General features: G+C 43.6%; 2 protein-coding genes across 2 annotated transcripts; one reads left to right on the top strand and one right to left on the bottom strand.

The window, feature by feature from the left end:
- The first annotated feature begins 102 nt into the window (after nucleotides 1-102).
- Nucleotides 103-12,662, top strand: LOC135350331 (cation-independent mannose-6-phosphate receptor-like). The gene is made up of 24 exons (XM_064549086.1): nucleotides 103-352; nucleotides 529-814; nucleotides 931-1,437; nucleotides 1,585-3,435; nucleotides 3,622-4,283; nucleotides 4,424-4,649; nucleotides 5,046-5,782; nucleotides 5,960-6,113; nucleotides 6,502-7,122; nucleotides 7,242-7,394; nucleotides 7,569-7,895; nucleotides 8,044-8,236; nucleotides 8,419-8,498; nucleotides 8,651-8,808; nucleotides 8,858-8,922; nucleotides 8,980-9,063; nucleotides 9,207-9,315; nucleotides 9,376-9,438; nucleotides 9,507-9,599; nucleotides 9,736-9,878; nucleotides 11,100-11,280; nucleotides 11,417-11,572; nucleotides 11,627-11,696; nucleotides 12,343-12,662. The coding sequence occupies exons 1-24, from the start codon at nucleotides 126-128 to the stop codon at nucleotides 12,517-12,519; spliced, it is 7,323 nt and encodes a 2,440-aa protein (XP_064405156.1). The 5' UTR covers nucleotides 103-125; the 3' UTR covers nucleotides 12,520-12,662.
- LOC135350333 (uncharacterized) lies at nucleotides 12,610-15,348 on the bottom strand. The gene is made up of 3 exons (XM_064549087.1): nucleotides 15,205-15,348; nucleotides 14,896-15,023; nucleotides 12,610-14,837 (listed from the first exon to the last, which is right to left on the bottom strand). The coding sequence occupies exons 1-3, from the start codon at nucleotides 15,346-15,348 to the stop codon at nucleotides 12,755-12,757; spliced, it is 2,355 nt and encodes a 784-aa protein (XP_064405157.1). The 3' UTR covers nucleotides 12,610-12,754.
- Between the last annotated feature and the right edge of the window lie 27 nt (nucleotides 15,349-15,375).

Below are 15,375 nucleotides of genomic sequence, written 5' to 3'. Positions count from 1 at the left end.
GGGCAAAATCTAGAGAGCTAGGATTCCCTCCCCCCTCTGAGAAAAGGTCTGGCCCCCACAGCTGCTGTTTTGTTTAATGGGGGCGGGGCTGGTTTTGCCTACATGCTGCCTCAGCACATAATCCCATGATCAGAATCCGAGAAGATCTCTGTCAGAATTCACTCATCACTGGTACATGGTGGGGAGAATTGAAGCAGAACTACTGCATACTCAAGGCTGTGATGTCTCACTACGTACTGTCAAGCTGGCTACTTTGTGCCTGTATGATCCTGAGTTGCTGTGCAGTGCTACAAAACTGTCCCTCAAGTGAATGTCCTACCCTCTCGGATATTGATCTGAGTCCTCTCCAGGGGTAAGCATGATAGCTTAGTGATGCTGACATGAAGTCGCAACTAAACAATTGACCAGCGATCGTATCTTTACATTGACTAGCAAAGTTTTTCTTATCAGTAATGAGCCGTTTAACGAATGTAACCGAAATCGTCATGACTGCACCATTATACTATAATTATGTATTACTCCCCTCAGAACCTGGGAGACTGTTTACTACAGTCAAGCAGAAGGTGAAGAAAACCCAGACATCCCCAACTTCTTCAACGTCAGTCTGTGCAGGCCCCTGAGTGCTCCCACTACCTGTGCCAATTCCAGATTATGCTATTCTGAGCATCTCAACGTCTTCACTGATATAGGTCAGAACTGTCGCTATGACTATGACGCTGGAATCAAACAAGTTAAATTTGTGTTCGACTACGCTCCTGGACTTGTGTATGGGAGTGGCAATGTGTCTGTGACTCTGGTTTGTGGTCGTACCTTGGTAAGTTGTGGTTTGTTTAAGCCTGTGTTTCATTTTCAGCATTTTATGTTTTGTACTGTACGTGCACGTAGATAAACTATCAGGTTTTCATGTGCACCCACACTTTACACTCCCAGGGTGTACCAGAGGTACTAGAAGGTGATCCCAACTCCCATGCCATTGAAATTCTCTGGGTGACATCTGCTGCCTGTAAGAACAGCTCCTCTTTGGCTGCTAATGCCCAGGAGGAAAAGTGTTATCACGTTCACCCATACTTGGACAATGGCCTGAAGGCAAAGTTTATTGACCTAACAAACCTAATTCACCCTGAAGGATATGCGGTTTCCTATCCTGAGCGACCAGCAAGTAGTTTCTTATTGTCAGTGTGTCGGCCATTGGAAAATGTTGGTGGTTGTTCCGGAGCAATGGCTTGCCTAAATCAAACTGACTCGGGCTTTAACTCGGGTGTAGCCGCTCCCCTAAAGTTGGGAGACATGAATTCTGGTTCTCACCTACACGTTGAAGGCAGTCTCTTAACAGTGGTGTACTATACCAGTGTGAAAAGTGGAGCCTGTTTCGACAGTGACAACAACATTGGAAACCACTCAGTTAAGATCCACTTCCTCTGTCCGACTGGGAATGAGGTAAGATTTTATAAGTGTATATGAGGCTCAGAGATCTTGCTTACTGAATTATTGTGTCGATCCATATGTATGTACTGTAAGTACATAGTTTACACTGAGCGACTAAGTAATACCTTACTTTCAACACTGTTATCCAACACGATATAGGACCTGGGTCCTCGTATCACCTTCCTGGACGATAATCTTTGTCTCCTCGTCGTACACTGGTATTCATCTTACGCCTGTGGTAATGCAGCCATACAGTCCACTGACTGCACGCTCACCACCTCTCTAGGATTAAACTTTGACCTCACGGGCCTTAGTTCTCAAGAGAGTGTCACAAGCAATACACAGCTAGACTCAAGTGGGGGACAATATCGTTACGACTTCAAGATATGCTCCAAGAATTCTCTAAGCACTGGATGTGCTTCTAGGGATCAACCGATTCGTGTAACACAGATAGATGGTGGTGGTATGTGTCATGTGCTTGGAGTGGGGGCCGGAAGACTTCGTTATGTGGACGGAGAGCTCACACTTATGTATGGACTTGGAGATCCTTGTCACACTAACTTTGCTCGCACAACCATCATTCACTTCATTTGCCCAGAGAATGTCGAGTCAAATTCAAGTGTTATAACTTTTTCAGGTGAAGAAGACTGCTTCTACGAGTTTGAATGGGTTACTCCCCTCGCTTGTGGGGCACAGACTTCAGGGGTCTCTTCTTGTCAATTTGAGATTCTGGGGAGCATTTACAATTTGGCCCCCCTCGTTGGTACAGAGAACGAAAATTGGATCGCACTAGACACCCAAACAGACACCCAAACAGACACCCAAACACACACCGAGTGCTTCATGGTTAACCCTTGTGGAACATTGGCTGTGGCTCCTGATCCACATTCATCACCAGCAGATTACTGCAATGCCAAACTTGCCCCGGAAGAGTGTGCTGGGAGCAGCGTGTGTCAGGTCAAAAAAGATGGCACTCTTATGAAAATTGGCCGTTTCGATTTCAGTTCAAGCTCTACCCAGGTCCACAGTGCTGACAGCAATGTTGTAACCGTGGTGGGAGATGAGACTAATACTAATTTTTCTGTTGTGGTACACTATGTGTGTAAAGTGGGAGATTTCACCACACCCCCTATCTTTATCGGCGTGACAAATGACATGTTATATGAGTTCCATTGGATGACGTATGCTGCCTGTCCCACTGGTGTTGAGCTTGGCAACGACTGCACTGTCATCCATCACTCCACTGGCTTTGTCTTCAACCTCACCTCTCTCCCAGTTATATCATTCAACCGAGATAACTACCAATACAACGTATCGATATGTAAACCACTACCACTAGATAAGACTGTTTGTTCTCCTAGAACTAAAACAAACACCGCCGTGTGCCAATCAGTTGGAGCTAATCACTATTCTCTTGGAAATTCGAGTTCAACTTTAGTATATGAGGATGGAACACTCAAATTAAAATATACTGGAGGGACACGATGTCACCACAATGGCAATCCTAACAGAAACACCACATTAGTTTTTGTGTGTGACAGCACAGCACATGACCCAGTAGTCAACGACATTGACGAGGATTACTGCAACTACGTAATTGAAATTAGAACAAAGAAAGCATGCCCACCAGCATATCAAGCGCATTCTTGTCTTCACTTTACTCCCACCAACACGTTTGACTTCTCTGCTCTCTCACGAGCTAGTGGCATTGGGAACTGGGAGACTCGGGGACGGGACGACTCTCTATACTACATCAACATCTGTCAACCCTTGAACTCTGTTGCGGGGTGCAACCCTCTCGCAGCTGTGTGTAGGGTGCAGATTATAGCGGGGAGGACGAAGTATACAAATATTGCTCTAGCATCAACTGCTAATTTTACGTCCTCAAGTCAATCTGGAGAAAACTTCATCAATCTCAAGTACGAGTATAAGAACCAAGGAGAGGAATTATGCCCTACTGTAACGACCATTATACATCTGACCTGCAACAAGTCCTCTCTCTATGTAGAGGTGAGTATGTTGATAATAATTATTGAGTACTACATGCACTATATAGATACCTATAGGCTTTAAACCGAGTTCTATTGAAGGGAGAAAAGACCTATCTTGCAAAACGTACTAGTTAGTGCCTAGCACATGATGTTCCATCTATCAATGACTCACACTCACACACGCACAAAAACACATTATTTGCAGACGGGCCCTGTCTACTTGTCAGGCGGAGATGATGCCAGCCCTTGTGACTACCTCTTTACCTGGGAGACAGTGTATGCCTGCCCCATCCATCCTATCACCTCTCAAACATGCTCAGTTTCGAACCCATCAGGATTCACCTTTGACCTATCTCCACTTAGTTATATAAACTCTACCCTTTCTTACTTCCCCATTGACACGCCTTCTGGCCACACCTATCACGTATCCATATGCAACCCTCTAAACCATCCGTGCATGACAGCCGAAGACAATGGGACTGTGGCTGTGTGTCAGATCGACTCATCACATAAACCACATCAATGTGGGCTGTCAAACACACAGACACTCACTTATTTCGATGGCAGCTTGACTATGAACTTTATAGGCGGCGATCAATGTCATCACAACAATAAAAATCGCTCTGTTTTGATCAATTTCGAATGTGACCGTACTCTGGTTGATTACAAAGGTTATCCCCGGTTTGTCTCTGAGAACGAAGACTGTGGCTACACATTTGATTGGCCGACTGCTCTGGCGTGTCCACCGCAAGAACTCCAGTGCTTGGCCAGTGGGGGAAGGTACAATCTCCAGCCATTGCTACAGCAGCAAGTGTGGAGTGTGAGAGGGTTGGGGGATGGCTACAGCTATGTCATTGGTGGATGTAGGTATGTACTCATGTATGCATAATAATGAAAACAGCTTGTTGCGTAGGTACTTTGTAGATGTGTCAATTATGACTAGCGTTGGTAGTCAAAATAATTATGACTAATTCAGTGACATTCATTGTTAATTCCCTATTGTTCAGGTCTCTGGACTTTTCCAAGGTTCCTCAATGTCCACAGAGAGAAGGAATGGGGGCATGTCGCTACCGTGATGATGATTCTCCAGGCTCAGGGTCGGTGCTGGGATACATCAGTAGTGATATTGTGGAAGAGAGGGATGGGGAGCTCGTACTGACGTACACCAATGGAGATTGCTCAAATGGGAGAAGGGGTGTGGTACATGTCCACTTCCGATGTGGGGACAGCGTGGTGAGAGTATGGTGTTGTCTTTAAGCTCCCCCATTAAATTATTCAAGCCAATTCATTACCGTATAGCGGGTAAGTTTCGTGGGGTAAAAAATTCGTTCTCAACTCGAGAAACGGTAGTTTTCGTGAGTAAAAATTTCGTTTAGTCTCGTGGCTGCACGGCATTCCTACGTTCAGATAAGCCACGCCTACGATAAAATTTCGTGGAGGTCAGCCTGCCCACGAAAATAACGAATATTTTACCCCACGAAAATTACCCGCTATACGGTATTTTGTAAAATTTTGGATCCTTTTGGAGCCGTTATCGCATGCATGTTCTCAGGAGCATTTATTGCATGCATTAAATGTTCCTTATTGTCAGTGTCTCTTAATTGTCAGAGAATTCACTTACATTTGCAGGGTGAGCCGACACTGGACTATAATACCAACTGTGTGGTGAGCATTGATTGGAACACTAAGTATGCCTGCCCTCGAGACAGCAGAGTGGCCGACTGGTTCATAGAGGATCCAGTTACTCATCAGCAGTTCAACCTCTCATCTCTACCCCCCCTACTCTTCAATACGTATGCAGAAACCAATGGCTTTAACTATAACTACACGGTAGGTCTTGGAGGGAAAGGAGTGCTTTGCCCTCGACAATGGAAGGACGATACACAACTGGATATTGGAGCATGCCAGTACACCCTCCACAGCGTGGACAACCATACACACAACGTACACTCTCTGGGCTATGTCAACAGCAATACCACACTACAATACATTGGCGGGGAGATCAGTGTCGAGTATCTGAATGGAGATGAATGTCACCACGTATCTAAAGAGCGTAAGACTGTCGTGAATTTTGCTTGTGAGCCTTCAAGGGATGATTTCCTTGAAGTATTTCCTGAAAAGGAATGTGAGTATACCTTCACTGTGCACACTGGTCTCGTGTGTAAGGATTTGGAGAACATTGGAGTGCCCTGTATACTCCCCCACTTTGCTAATCTAGATGTGTTTCAAGCTCATGGCATGGTAGAAGTGAGGCTGAATGATTCTGCAATGGTCTACTTCTCTGTGTGTAGCACTCTCGATACCGCTAACAGCAAAATCAGCAAGTGTCCTAAGGGAGCAGCTGCGTGTCTTCTTAATACTGAAACGTGAGTGTACACGTAACCAGAGGCTCTCAATGCATAGTGTTTAGCTTGTGCGTTACGTTGATGTACATATAGTCATGTGCATACATGTACATGTACATATTAGGGCCCACTACTACGATAACTGCATGACAGCATTATATTTAATACTCTCTACCCTCTCTCTCACACTTTCCGTAGTGGAAAAGCGGTCCACTTGGGCAAGCCCAGGACTTCGCCCGAAGGACTCTCAGGAGATGAGGGGGTGCTTCTGGAGTACAGCGCAGGAGGAGAGTGTATGAAAACCAGATACTCCACTAGAATACTTCTTGTCTGCAACAGAAACATCATAATTGTAAGTGACATGTACCTTTATACATGGTTGGAAAACCATGCTACTAGGTTAGCAGCACACCGTAACAATAGTGGGTACATTTGGCGAGCATTTTTAATTAGACGATCATGCTGCATGGCATTATTGATCCATATGAGATGATCACATCAACGAATTTTTAATTTGCCAATCCCTACCACCTGGATTTGCCAAATTGCCAAATTTATACGATAGTTGGATTTTATTATTTTTATACGATAGTTGAATGAATACTAATACATGTGCGTAACATAAGACCTTTCGTTAATAACCTGTAGGCTATACATAATTATTATGCAGATATCGTCTAGTATTGGAGTTGTGATCTACTCGGTTTATTGCTCCTGTTTATGATTATACTTATTTACAGGGTTCTCCTGAGTTTGTTGACTTCAGTGACTGTCAGTACACTTTTCGCTGGGAGAGTGTCAATGCCTGCCCCATTCACCTGGCCTACACTAGTTCATCAAAGGATGCATGCTCCATTAATGATACTTCATCAGAGTTTATGTACGACTTCACAAACCTTGTCAACTCTGAGCAAATCTCTGCAATTGACTCTAGCTCTGGCACTACCTACTACATACAGTTGTGTGGTACCAAGTCTAATCTGCCCTCAGAGGCTGCTGGATGTAACACGAAAGATACTGGAATTTGTAGCAAAGGGTCAAGCGGTAAACCAGCCACAACCCTTGTCTCAGCGACCCACAAGATTGTGTTAACCTCTCACACTCCGCGCACAGTGGAGGTGGTGTACACTGTGGGAATGCCCTGTCATTCTCTCCTACGAACATGGACAGCTGTTGTCAGTCTGCAGTGTGCCTCCAGAAAGAGCTCCACTAAGATGCCCGTTTTCCAGTCTTCTGATGATTGTAGGCTGGACTTTGTTTGGCAGAATGCATCTTTTTGTGTGGGGGAAGAGTCTTGCTCTGTTAGTGATGACAAGGGACATGTGTACAATTTTGATGGACTCTTTTCACAGACCTGGACAGTAAGTTCCATTTTACTAGATATACAATGTTATGTTTGTACGCGTGTGTATAATTTTCCATGGTAGCATTATTTTGTTGCAATGTCCATGATTGGAGCGTTTTTCATTTCATCACTTAGGGCATTGTTACAAGTGATTCCCACTCCACTGAGGAAGGTGGGACCTTCACAATGAGTGTCTGTCGTAACCTCAACCCATTCTCTGGCAGTGGCTCTCATTGCTCCTCTCCAGCAGGGATTTGCTTGAAAAGTCCCGACGGCCGCCATCATGTGGTCAGTGCATGATCACAGGGTTATGATCTCAATACATTTATGCCTGTACTAGCAGCATTGACGTTCTGCATGTGCTATTGATAAACTTTAGGCTATAAAAACCGTGTATGGGTACATTGCGTGCATTTACTAACCTATTGTTTTGACCTTTATTTTGTAAACCTTGTTCTTCAGAATCTTGGTCACATGACTGGTACTCCTAAGATACAAGCTACATCTGACCCCCATCCAACCATTCAGGCCAAATACTCCAGTGGAGATGTGTGCAACGCCACCACAGGTGCTCGCTATACTACCACCCTCTTTCTGCACTGTGCCCCAGAAACCTCCTCCCCTATACTCTCACTACATGAGGATGCCCCCAATGGGAATTGTACATGGGCTGTTGCTATGGAAACCCCTCTTGCTTGTCCCCCGGATAAATCGAGCAGTCAGGTGGAGTGTGTAATGAGCACATCTGAAGGAGAGTTTGACTTCACTCCCCTAGGCCAACAGCTCACTGTAAGCTGACGAATGTATCACTTAGTTAGTTCTGATAGGAGACATTTTAGGCTATGAAAACTGCTTGTGTCGTGTATAAGTGCATTATGTGCATTTAGTACAATGTACGGTGGTAGTGTTGTACAAAACTCACTTCCCTAATTTTCAGTTTGCAGCTAAGGGCTTAAAGTACAGTGTATGTCTGTGCAAGAGTGCCCGTTGTTCTGTTGCCTCTATAAACTCCACCACTGAGCGGGGTGAAACCACCAAACTGGGCACTCTGAGTGCTAGTAGTCTGATGCTGTCTTCCGTCACTGGGGGCCCCAGACTTACATTCACAGGAGGTGACAGCTGCAGTGAAGGTGAGCAAGATGTATGTATATTTGTTGACCCATTGCTTCGTAGATATAATTATAGAGGGTGATGTAAACTGTTTACTAATGGTCCTAGTAGTGATTGTTGAATGTATTTTATACGTTGAATTATTCAGCATTGTACGTCAACTTCAGTTGTGGAAATTGGTGTGATGGTTTCTTTAATGCAGGTAGGAGTATTCAGAGCATTATCTTCATGGAATGTAACAGAACTGCAGATAAAAGCCAAGGCGAACTTACTCTTCAAAAAGTGAGTCAGCTAGAACAAAAGTATCATCCCACAAGGAAGAGTAGCACAAGAAAATCGCCTCCATAATTATATTCACTAACCCCTCATACCCCTACTACAATGTGCACAAGCTGATTCTCGTCCCACCCACTCCCATACACTCTACAATATAGTCTGTCTCGGATGAGTGTCATAAGTACTTCTTCTGGTCCACTCCGTACGCGTGCATATCAGAGGAGGTCAGCTGCACAGTTGCCACAGATAAGGGGGATGTGCTCTATGACTTCTCTCCGTTGCATTCTCTGGGGAAGCCATGGCAGGTCACGTTAGGGTGAGTGACCTTATTGTTTATGTTGAATTTTAAACTAAATTGGTTGTAGGGCTGACACCTATTATATAAACGTTTGTGGAGCAATTGAACATAGAAGTTTGTATGAACTTGAAGGTGAGATTTTCTTAGGCCTACAATTATTATGTTGTCGTTTAACATCGCGACCTTCAGGATGTGGTCCACAGTCATCAGTGTGTGTGAAAAGCTCTGGTAAATTCCACAGTTTGGCCACCACTTCTACTCAAAGAGTGCAAGGTCAGTGCGATATCATCAAAATACACTCTGAATGCGAAAACATTGATAAGACTTAAATCACACATATTGGATTTGTAGCAAACATGGTCAAAGCAGTGTATCTGAATTGCCACAGTGAATGCATACTTGCATAATGTATGCAGTGACTGACGAAGGTGTGCTGATAAGGTTTAGTGGTAATGGGACTGGTTGTGGAAGTCACGTGAGTGTGCAGATGACTTGTGGAGTGGGGGAAATACTCATCACAGATCCGTGAGCAGTTGTTTGGTTGAATTTGAATCTATGTCACTGTGTATATATATATACCCACAGCTCTCCAGGATGCTATGCGAGTGACTTCACCTGGAAAACACCATATGCTTGTGGAGAGAATAAGTAGGGAAGAGATATCCTTGTAGCATTGCACAATATAATTACTTGTATCCACTGTGTCGTTTATGCAGGGCTGTTGTTTCCAATGACTGCAAATTTGATGCATCTCTCTTCTCTGGCAGCTACTTCTCCTTCCAGCCAAAATTTCTCCAACAGTCATCCAGGTAACACTTACCTGAAACCAAAGCAACCTTGTTACGTACATGTATGAGAAAGTAGTAGTAGATGAGTAGAAACCAATCAGTGGTGTATAATTATGTACGTCCTGATCAGCCTACGCTATCTAAGTTTTGATTTCAGCTATAATACAACTGTTGAAGGGGGTACAACATACTATGTGAACCTCTGTGGGAAAGCCAAAGAGTGTGAGGAAGATGTGTCAGTATGTGACAGCAATAAGAATATGATAGCATCCTACAAACAGCAAACGATAATGGCTGAAGGTAAGTCTTCAGATTGAATTTCTGCATCAAACATGGTAGCAAAATACAAAGGCTATAATTATAAGTAAGAGCAAGCTAACCCCTTTTTGTGCAAAAACAGGTTTGTGAAATCCTAATATTAATGAAAGCACCGCAGGTGCTGATGCCTCGGTGGAGATGCCAAAGCTACATAACATAAAGCTACTTTTTTTATTCAGTCCCAATAATATTATCATGCATGCAAACTCAAAGAGTGGGTAATAATCGACCATGAATGTTGTTAAAAACGATCGATGCCAAAGTTCAAGTCTAAAATTAATGGCTGCCGTCTGCAGAGCCTTGCAGCTCTCTTCTCACTTTTGCAGCTACCAATAGCTAGCGTTCTAGTGCAGAGCTAACTACTAAATAGAGTAACAACATTCGGTACGTGCCTACGTGCTCTTCTGAAAAGGCTGCAATGGCATTCCAAGTGAGCAAAACTAGGCAGAACTCGAGAACGAAGCATTGTTTTGCAAATCCACGAATTAAAATCCAAGTAAACATTACTAGAAGCCTATAGAAACTCTTACTTGCACTTGATTCATCCTTGAGCAGCTGTAGCAGTCTACACACACAGACACACAAACACACTACCGTATACCTCTTTGCGCATGCGCAAGCAAAGATACGGTAATGTGTTTGTGTGTTTGTGTGTCTGTGTTTGTCTGTGTGTATGTAGGCTGCTACAGCTGCTCACTGATCAATAAAATGCAAGTAAGAGCTTCTATAGGCTTCTAGTAACGTTTTCTTGAATATCAATTTGTGGATTTGCAAGATAGAGCTTCGTTCCCTAGTTTTGCTTACTTCGAAGGCCAATGCAGTCTCTTCAGACTCGTGCATAGCAACATCTGTTGATATACTTAGCTATACTACCTTGTAGGTAGCTCTGCACTATCATGGTCGATCATTTCCCACTCGTTTGTACCAGATTCCCATGCACTGGCATGGTAGGAAAATGATCAATTGCCTCTACAGAGGTATCAGCACCCGCGGTGCTTTCATTTATCCGGTATTTTTACTAAAATTGAATTTTTCGTGCATCCGAGGCTTAGCTTGCTCCTTAGCCTTCCGTTTATGTGACTTTGACAACCACATTGTCAAAGTTATTGCCGCAATTTTGTGGCTCCATGATTCTGAGCTACCTCTTCACAGAGTATATTTATTACCCTACATGAGATTTTTGTGACATTTCTTCCTCTACAGGCTACCAGTTACTCTTCCAGATGACTAAAAGTGTATCTCATGCAATTGTGAGGGTGGTGTGTTTAGTTGGTGATGTAGTCACACACACCCCTAAGCCTGGCACTCTGCTTCTGGAGAACGTGGGGAAACAGAATGAGCACACCTACTATTATTTTGTCCTTTACACCAAGGGATGCAAATTGTAAGTGCTTGCATCTGCTCATTCACTCTTCACTGTATTTCAGAATTTATTGCACACATGTAGTTCATCTGGTATACACATGCCCCCCCCCCCCCCCTCCTTACCCCTCCTTTATACACTACACCCATGCATACAGTGATTCTGGAGCCATTGCTCCTCCGGCCACCACCAATTCCCCTGAAGCTATTCCTCCTGGCAGCAGCAGCACCACAGCTGTTGTTCTCGTGCTCTTGGCTATAGCAGTTGTTCTAGTTGTGGTTCTTATTTTGGTCTTCTATAAGAATACGAGAAGGTGAAGTTTTTAAAAATTCAATGCAAACTAATGATTGTGATTGTGTTTTTGCAGAGCTGCTGCAAAGCACTTTTTGGAGAAATTGATTATCGGTAAAGCAGATGAACCAGTCAAGTATCACAAAGTAAGTCTACTAGCAATAGTTAATACACACAGATATCATAAAAAATTACATTTTTGCATTAATTTTGCTACATGCAAGTTAATCTGTAATCCAAAAGAGTGCCATAGGCAGGGGCGGATCTAGCAAGTAGCAGGTGCTTAATGATCCATAGACATGATTGAGTGGGAGGCTTAAGCAGCAACTTCAAGTTTTCCTTTGTTACAAGCTTTCATATTCACTTATTAGTTCTCCTAAGTCCTGCGCTCTGTTTGTTGTGCAGTTCTATTCACTAAAGGCCCTAAACCTCCAGTGCATGCTGACTGACTGTTTCTAAGGAGTGCTGGTACAAAATTAATAGTGCTGCATCAGTAGAGAGAGCCTTGCAGCTCTAGTCTCACTCTTGCACCCACCAATATCTTGCGTTCTAGTGCAGAGCTAACTACTAAGTAGGGTTACAGTAGCCCAGAGAGTTCACAAGAGTTCAATTGATTCGCTAGTGGACAGCATTATTAATTTTGCAAATCTACGTAAGAAAACACTAATATTACTTGCACTTCATTGATCCTGCTGTAGCAGTCTACACACAGACACAAATTAACACACAAATTAACACACTACCGTATATTTATTCTGATTACACGAAATAACATCTCATTGTCTGCTCCAGATTCATCATGAAAGAGATGAGGAGACAGCACTGATGGATGGGAGCAGTGACTCAGACTCCAATGAGAGTGTGAGCGTTTACGAGGAGGGTGGAGGGGGTGGGGCCCTGAAAGTGGACGTGGACATTACACCAGAGAACAAAGAGACAAACTCGGATGAAGAGCTTATCAACATTTAGCTCGCCATTTTCATACAGTAACATATATAATTATACCAATGCTGTACATGCACGCTCGCTCGTTCCAATAATCTTTTAATTTATGTTAATTAACATAATTATATATATATAGTGTCATGATTATAACGTTGTGACCAATTACAGTAATGATGTGTATTAGGGTTAGGATTATCTATAGATCTACGATAAGTACATTGTTTTAGCAGTTGCAATTAGGACTTAACTTGATCAATAACTAATATATAACCCTCCTCTGGACACAGTTTACAGCTTCACACAGAGCAGTTTCTGAGGTGGAATACACAGAGAAAACGAAGGAACCGTCTTCTACGCCAGTTTGTAGACACACTTTGCTCCCATCGTAACTGTTCAAGATGACCTCACAAGCATCTGGCTCAGAGTCTGAGATAAGATCAATCAAGTCCTGCCTGGCAAGAAGAGCACCTAAAAATGGTTGATACAAGCTTCTAGCATTACTGTCAATGTCGCTTTTGTGTGTGGCCGACACTTTAGCAACTGTGTCCATGGATACAGCGACGTCTTTGAAATGAGGAAATTCATCTTCTGCATCGGTGTATGGAGTGGTAGGGTGCAAAGGTTTCCAGGGCACATGCCTTGGCTTAGGTTGAGGAGGAAGAAGAAAATCTACAAAATCCAGCGATTTCTCAAATAACAAAATTGTTACGGTTGTGGGTGCGGTCACTTGATTCAAGAGGTGTGATGCATTATAGTGCACATAGCAGCAAACATTGTAGTGGAGGTTGACAAAATCTTCCAGCAATATTTGTATGCTCACCTCATCCTTGGGCTGTAGACTGGCAAGCGGGACTAACTGAGAGGATGTACAATGCTTCGAGAGAGATTCCAATTTACATGGGAAAGTTTGAACGAGGAGTGACCACCCTTTGGATAGCGGGGCAGCTCCAGTGTAAGTGAGGCAAACATCGATACATGGCTTATGATAATTCACCCCAATGTTTACGTATTTAGGGTGATATCGGATTTGAAAATTGGAGTTTGACTGAGCTGGCATGTTTTGGGTACGTGAAATATCACAAAGACTGGACAATTCTCTGCTAAGCTCAGGCAAGCAACTTTCTTGCTGTTCCCTCTTCTTACTGAGTTCATCCAATCGAAAACTTGTGCTCTCAAGTGTTCGAAGACATTCCTTCAACTCTTTCGTTAGTTTGCTTTGGTCTGTAGCTTCTATCTTCTCTTCCCCACAACATCTAGCAATCTTTATCACAGTCACACTGCCATCAAGTGATACACACACAACTTTAAGGGCTGTCTCACCACTCACAGTGATCGTTTTCAAGTTGTCGAGCAGTAGTGTTCCCCTGTCGATCTGTGCCACTTCAGATGGCAATCGAAACCTCATCTCCGGAATGATCACTGAGCCTGTAGCGAAAGAGTGTCTCCTAATGCAATCCTCCTCCATACAAACCTTATAGAGTGCTGATGGTGTACTGAGCAGCAGAGCATGGTTCTTGACAAGCACTGATGAGGTTATTGGACCAGGGGTATTGAACTCAAGGAAAGATGGCGTTCGTTGCTGAGGAGCCCCCATTGTGCAAAGTACAAGTTTGCCTAGGCGACCAATCAAAAGTAGTGAATTGGGTACATGAGGTTGTGCTCCTGAGGTATTAACCGTCAGAAAGTTTGAGTCGTTGTCTGGAAGATAAATAGCATGTATTGACAGCACAGGTTGCCCCAGGCTATAGATAATGGGTAACGGTTGTTGAGGTGAGGAGGGATTCAACGTAGCAGTAATCTGACTAATGCTCGAGTACATCACATGTCCGTTTTGACAGCCAAGAAGAAGCACAGGTGATCCAGAAAGTGTCAACTCCGATCCAAACAATTTGGAATAAAGATTTGGTGCCAACACGGCATCACACTGACCATTGAAATTGGAGTCACTACAACCCACATGGAAGACAGCTGGTCGATACGCTAGCAAAGTCTTTGGCAGGGGTCTAGATATACATGTAGCAAAGGAGAGAGGATAAATTGCCACTGGGGTCTCCGGAAATAGCGGTACTCTACACCTTCCATACTTCATATTCCTGCTGCTCAGATAGACAGATAGCGAGTGTTCACTTGTGACCTCCGACCTTTGACACACCAGCAGGGTATTGTTAGCAATCTGAGCTTGCAAAAGAGAAAAATTAGAATCATTGCTCTTTGTAATAGTGACAGAGACATGTTCTCCAGGAATGAAGCTAGATGGTTTCCAGGTTGAATGAGAGGAGATAGAACTTGACAGAAGGCCTTGGAAGATATCGTTCTCTCCAGGGGAGGTTTTTTCAAAAGATCTACAAAACCAAAATAGAATGTAGAGTCAACATCGAGTTGTGATCAATAGCTACTTACTTTGAAAGAAGCTCCTCCAGTGAGATTATTGTAATATGTCCATTGCCAAGGCAACACACTGCACATGTCACTGAGGGTATCTGTAACTGGCTCATGCACCTCACATCAGCTGAGTACTTTGCGCATGCCTGGGGGAAATTTACATTCTGTACACAAATTGTTTTAAGTACTTGCAAGGATCAAAACCCCCAATATAAAAGTACGCTATTGCTATGATACGATATTTAATAAGGGACGTAGTCTGGCCACGCCCTTCCCATTCTTCATATTACCGAAAGAGGATGGCTTGCGAGACAACATTGAACCTACCAGTAATTTCCCTGTGAGATCGATGCAGTGGATAAATGATGACCCATTGGCAAGGGTGAGGATAGAACTGTTAAATTTTGAAATGGTAGCGGTAAATGATGAGGGAATCTGCCTGCTTTTTGAGACTTTCAGCCAATGCTCCATCTTCTACAAGGCTCCAGAGATGTTCTT

This window comes from Halichondria panicea, chromosome 16 (assembly GCF_963675165.1).
Source record: "Halichondria panicea chromosome 16, odHalPani1.1, whole genome shotgun sequence".
Classification (NCBI taxonomy): domain Eukaryota; kingdom Metazoa; phylum Porifera; class Demospongiae; order Suberitida; family Halichondriidae; genus Halichondria; species Halichondria panicea.
The sequence above is the reverse complement of the archived record's forward strand: the minus strand, read 5'-3'. Positions and strand labels throughout refer to the sequence as shown.

What these genes read in the sequence shown, in the direction of transcription:
- LOC135350331 (XM_064549086.1), top strand. Translation starts at nt 126, where the DNA reads ATGATCAGAATCCGAGAAGATCTCTGTCAGAATTCACTCATCACTGGT. An exon ending in TATGCTTGTGGAGAGAATAA is followed by an intron (nt 9,439 to 9,506) that starts GTAGGGAAGAGA and finishes TCGTTTATGCAG; the next exon opens with GGCTGTTGTTTCCAATGACT. An exon ending in AACCAGTCAAGTATCACAAA is followed by an intron (nt 11,697 to 12,342) that starts GTAAGTCTACTA and finishes TGTCTGCTCCAG; the next exon opens with ATTCATCATGAAAGAGATGA.
- LOC135350333 (XM_064549087.1), bottom strand. Translation starts at nt 15,348, where the DNA reads ATGGAGCATTGGCTGAAAGTCTCAAAAAGCAGGCAGATTCCCTCATCA. An exon ending in ATCTCACAGGGAAATTACTG is followed by an intron (nt 15,024 to 15,204) that starts GTAGGTTCAATG and finishes AATTTCCCCCAG; the next exon opens with GCATGCGCAAAGTACTCAGC. An exon ending in CTGGAGGAGCTTCTTTCAAA is followed by an intron (nt 14,838 to 14,895) that starts GTAAGTAGCTAT and finishes TTGGTTTTGTAG; the next exon opens with ATCTTTTGAAAAAACCTCCC.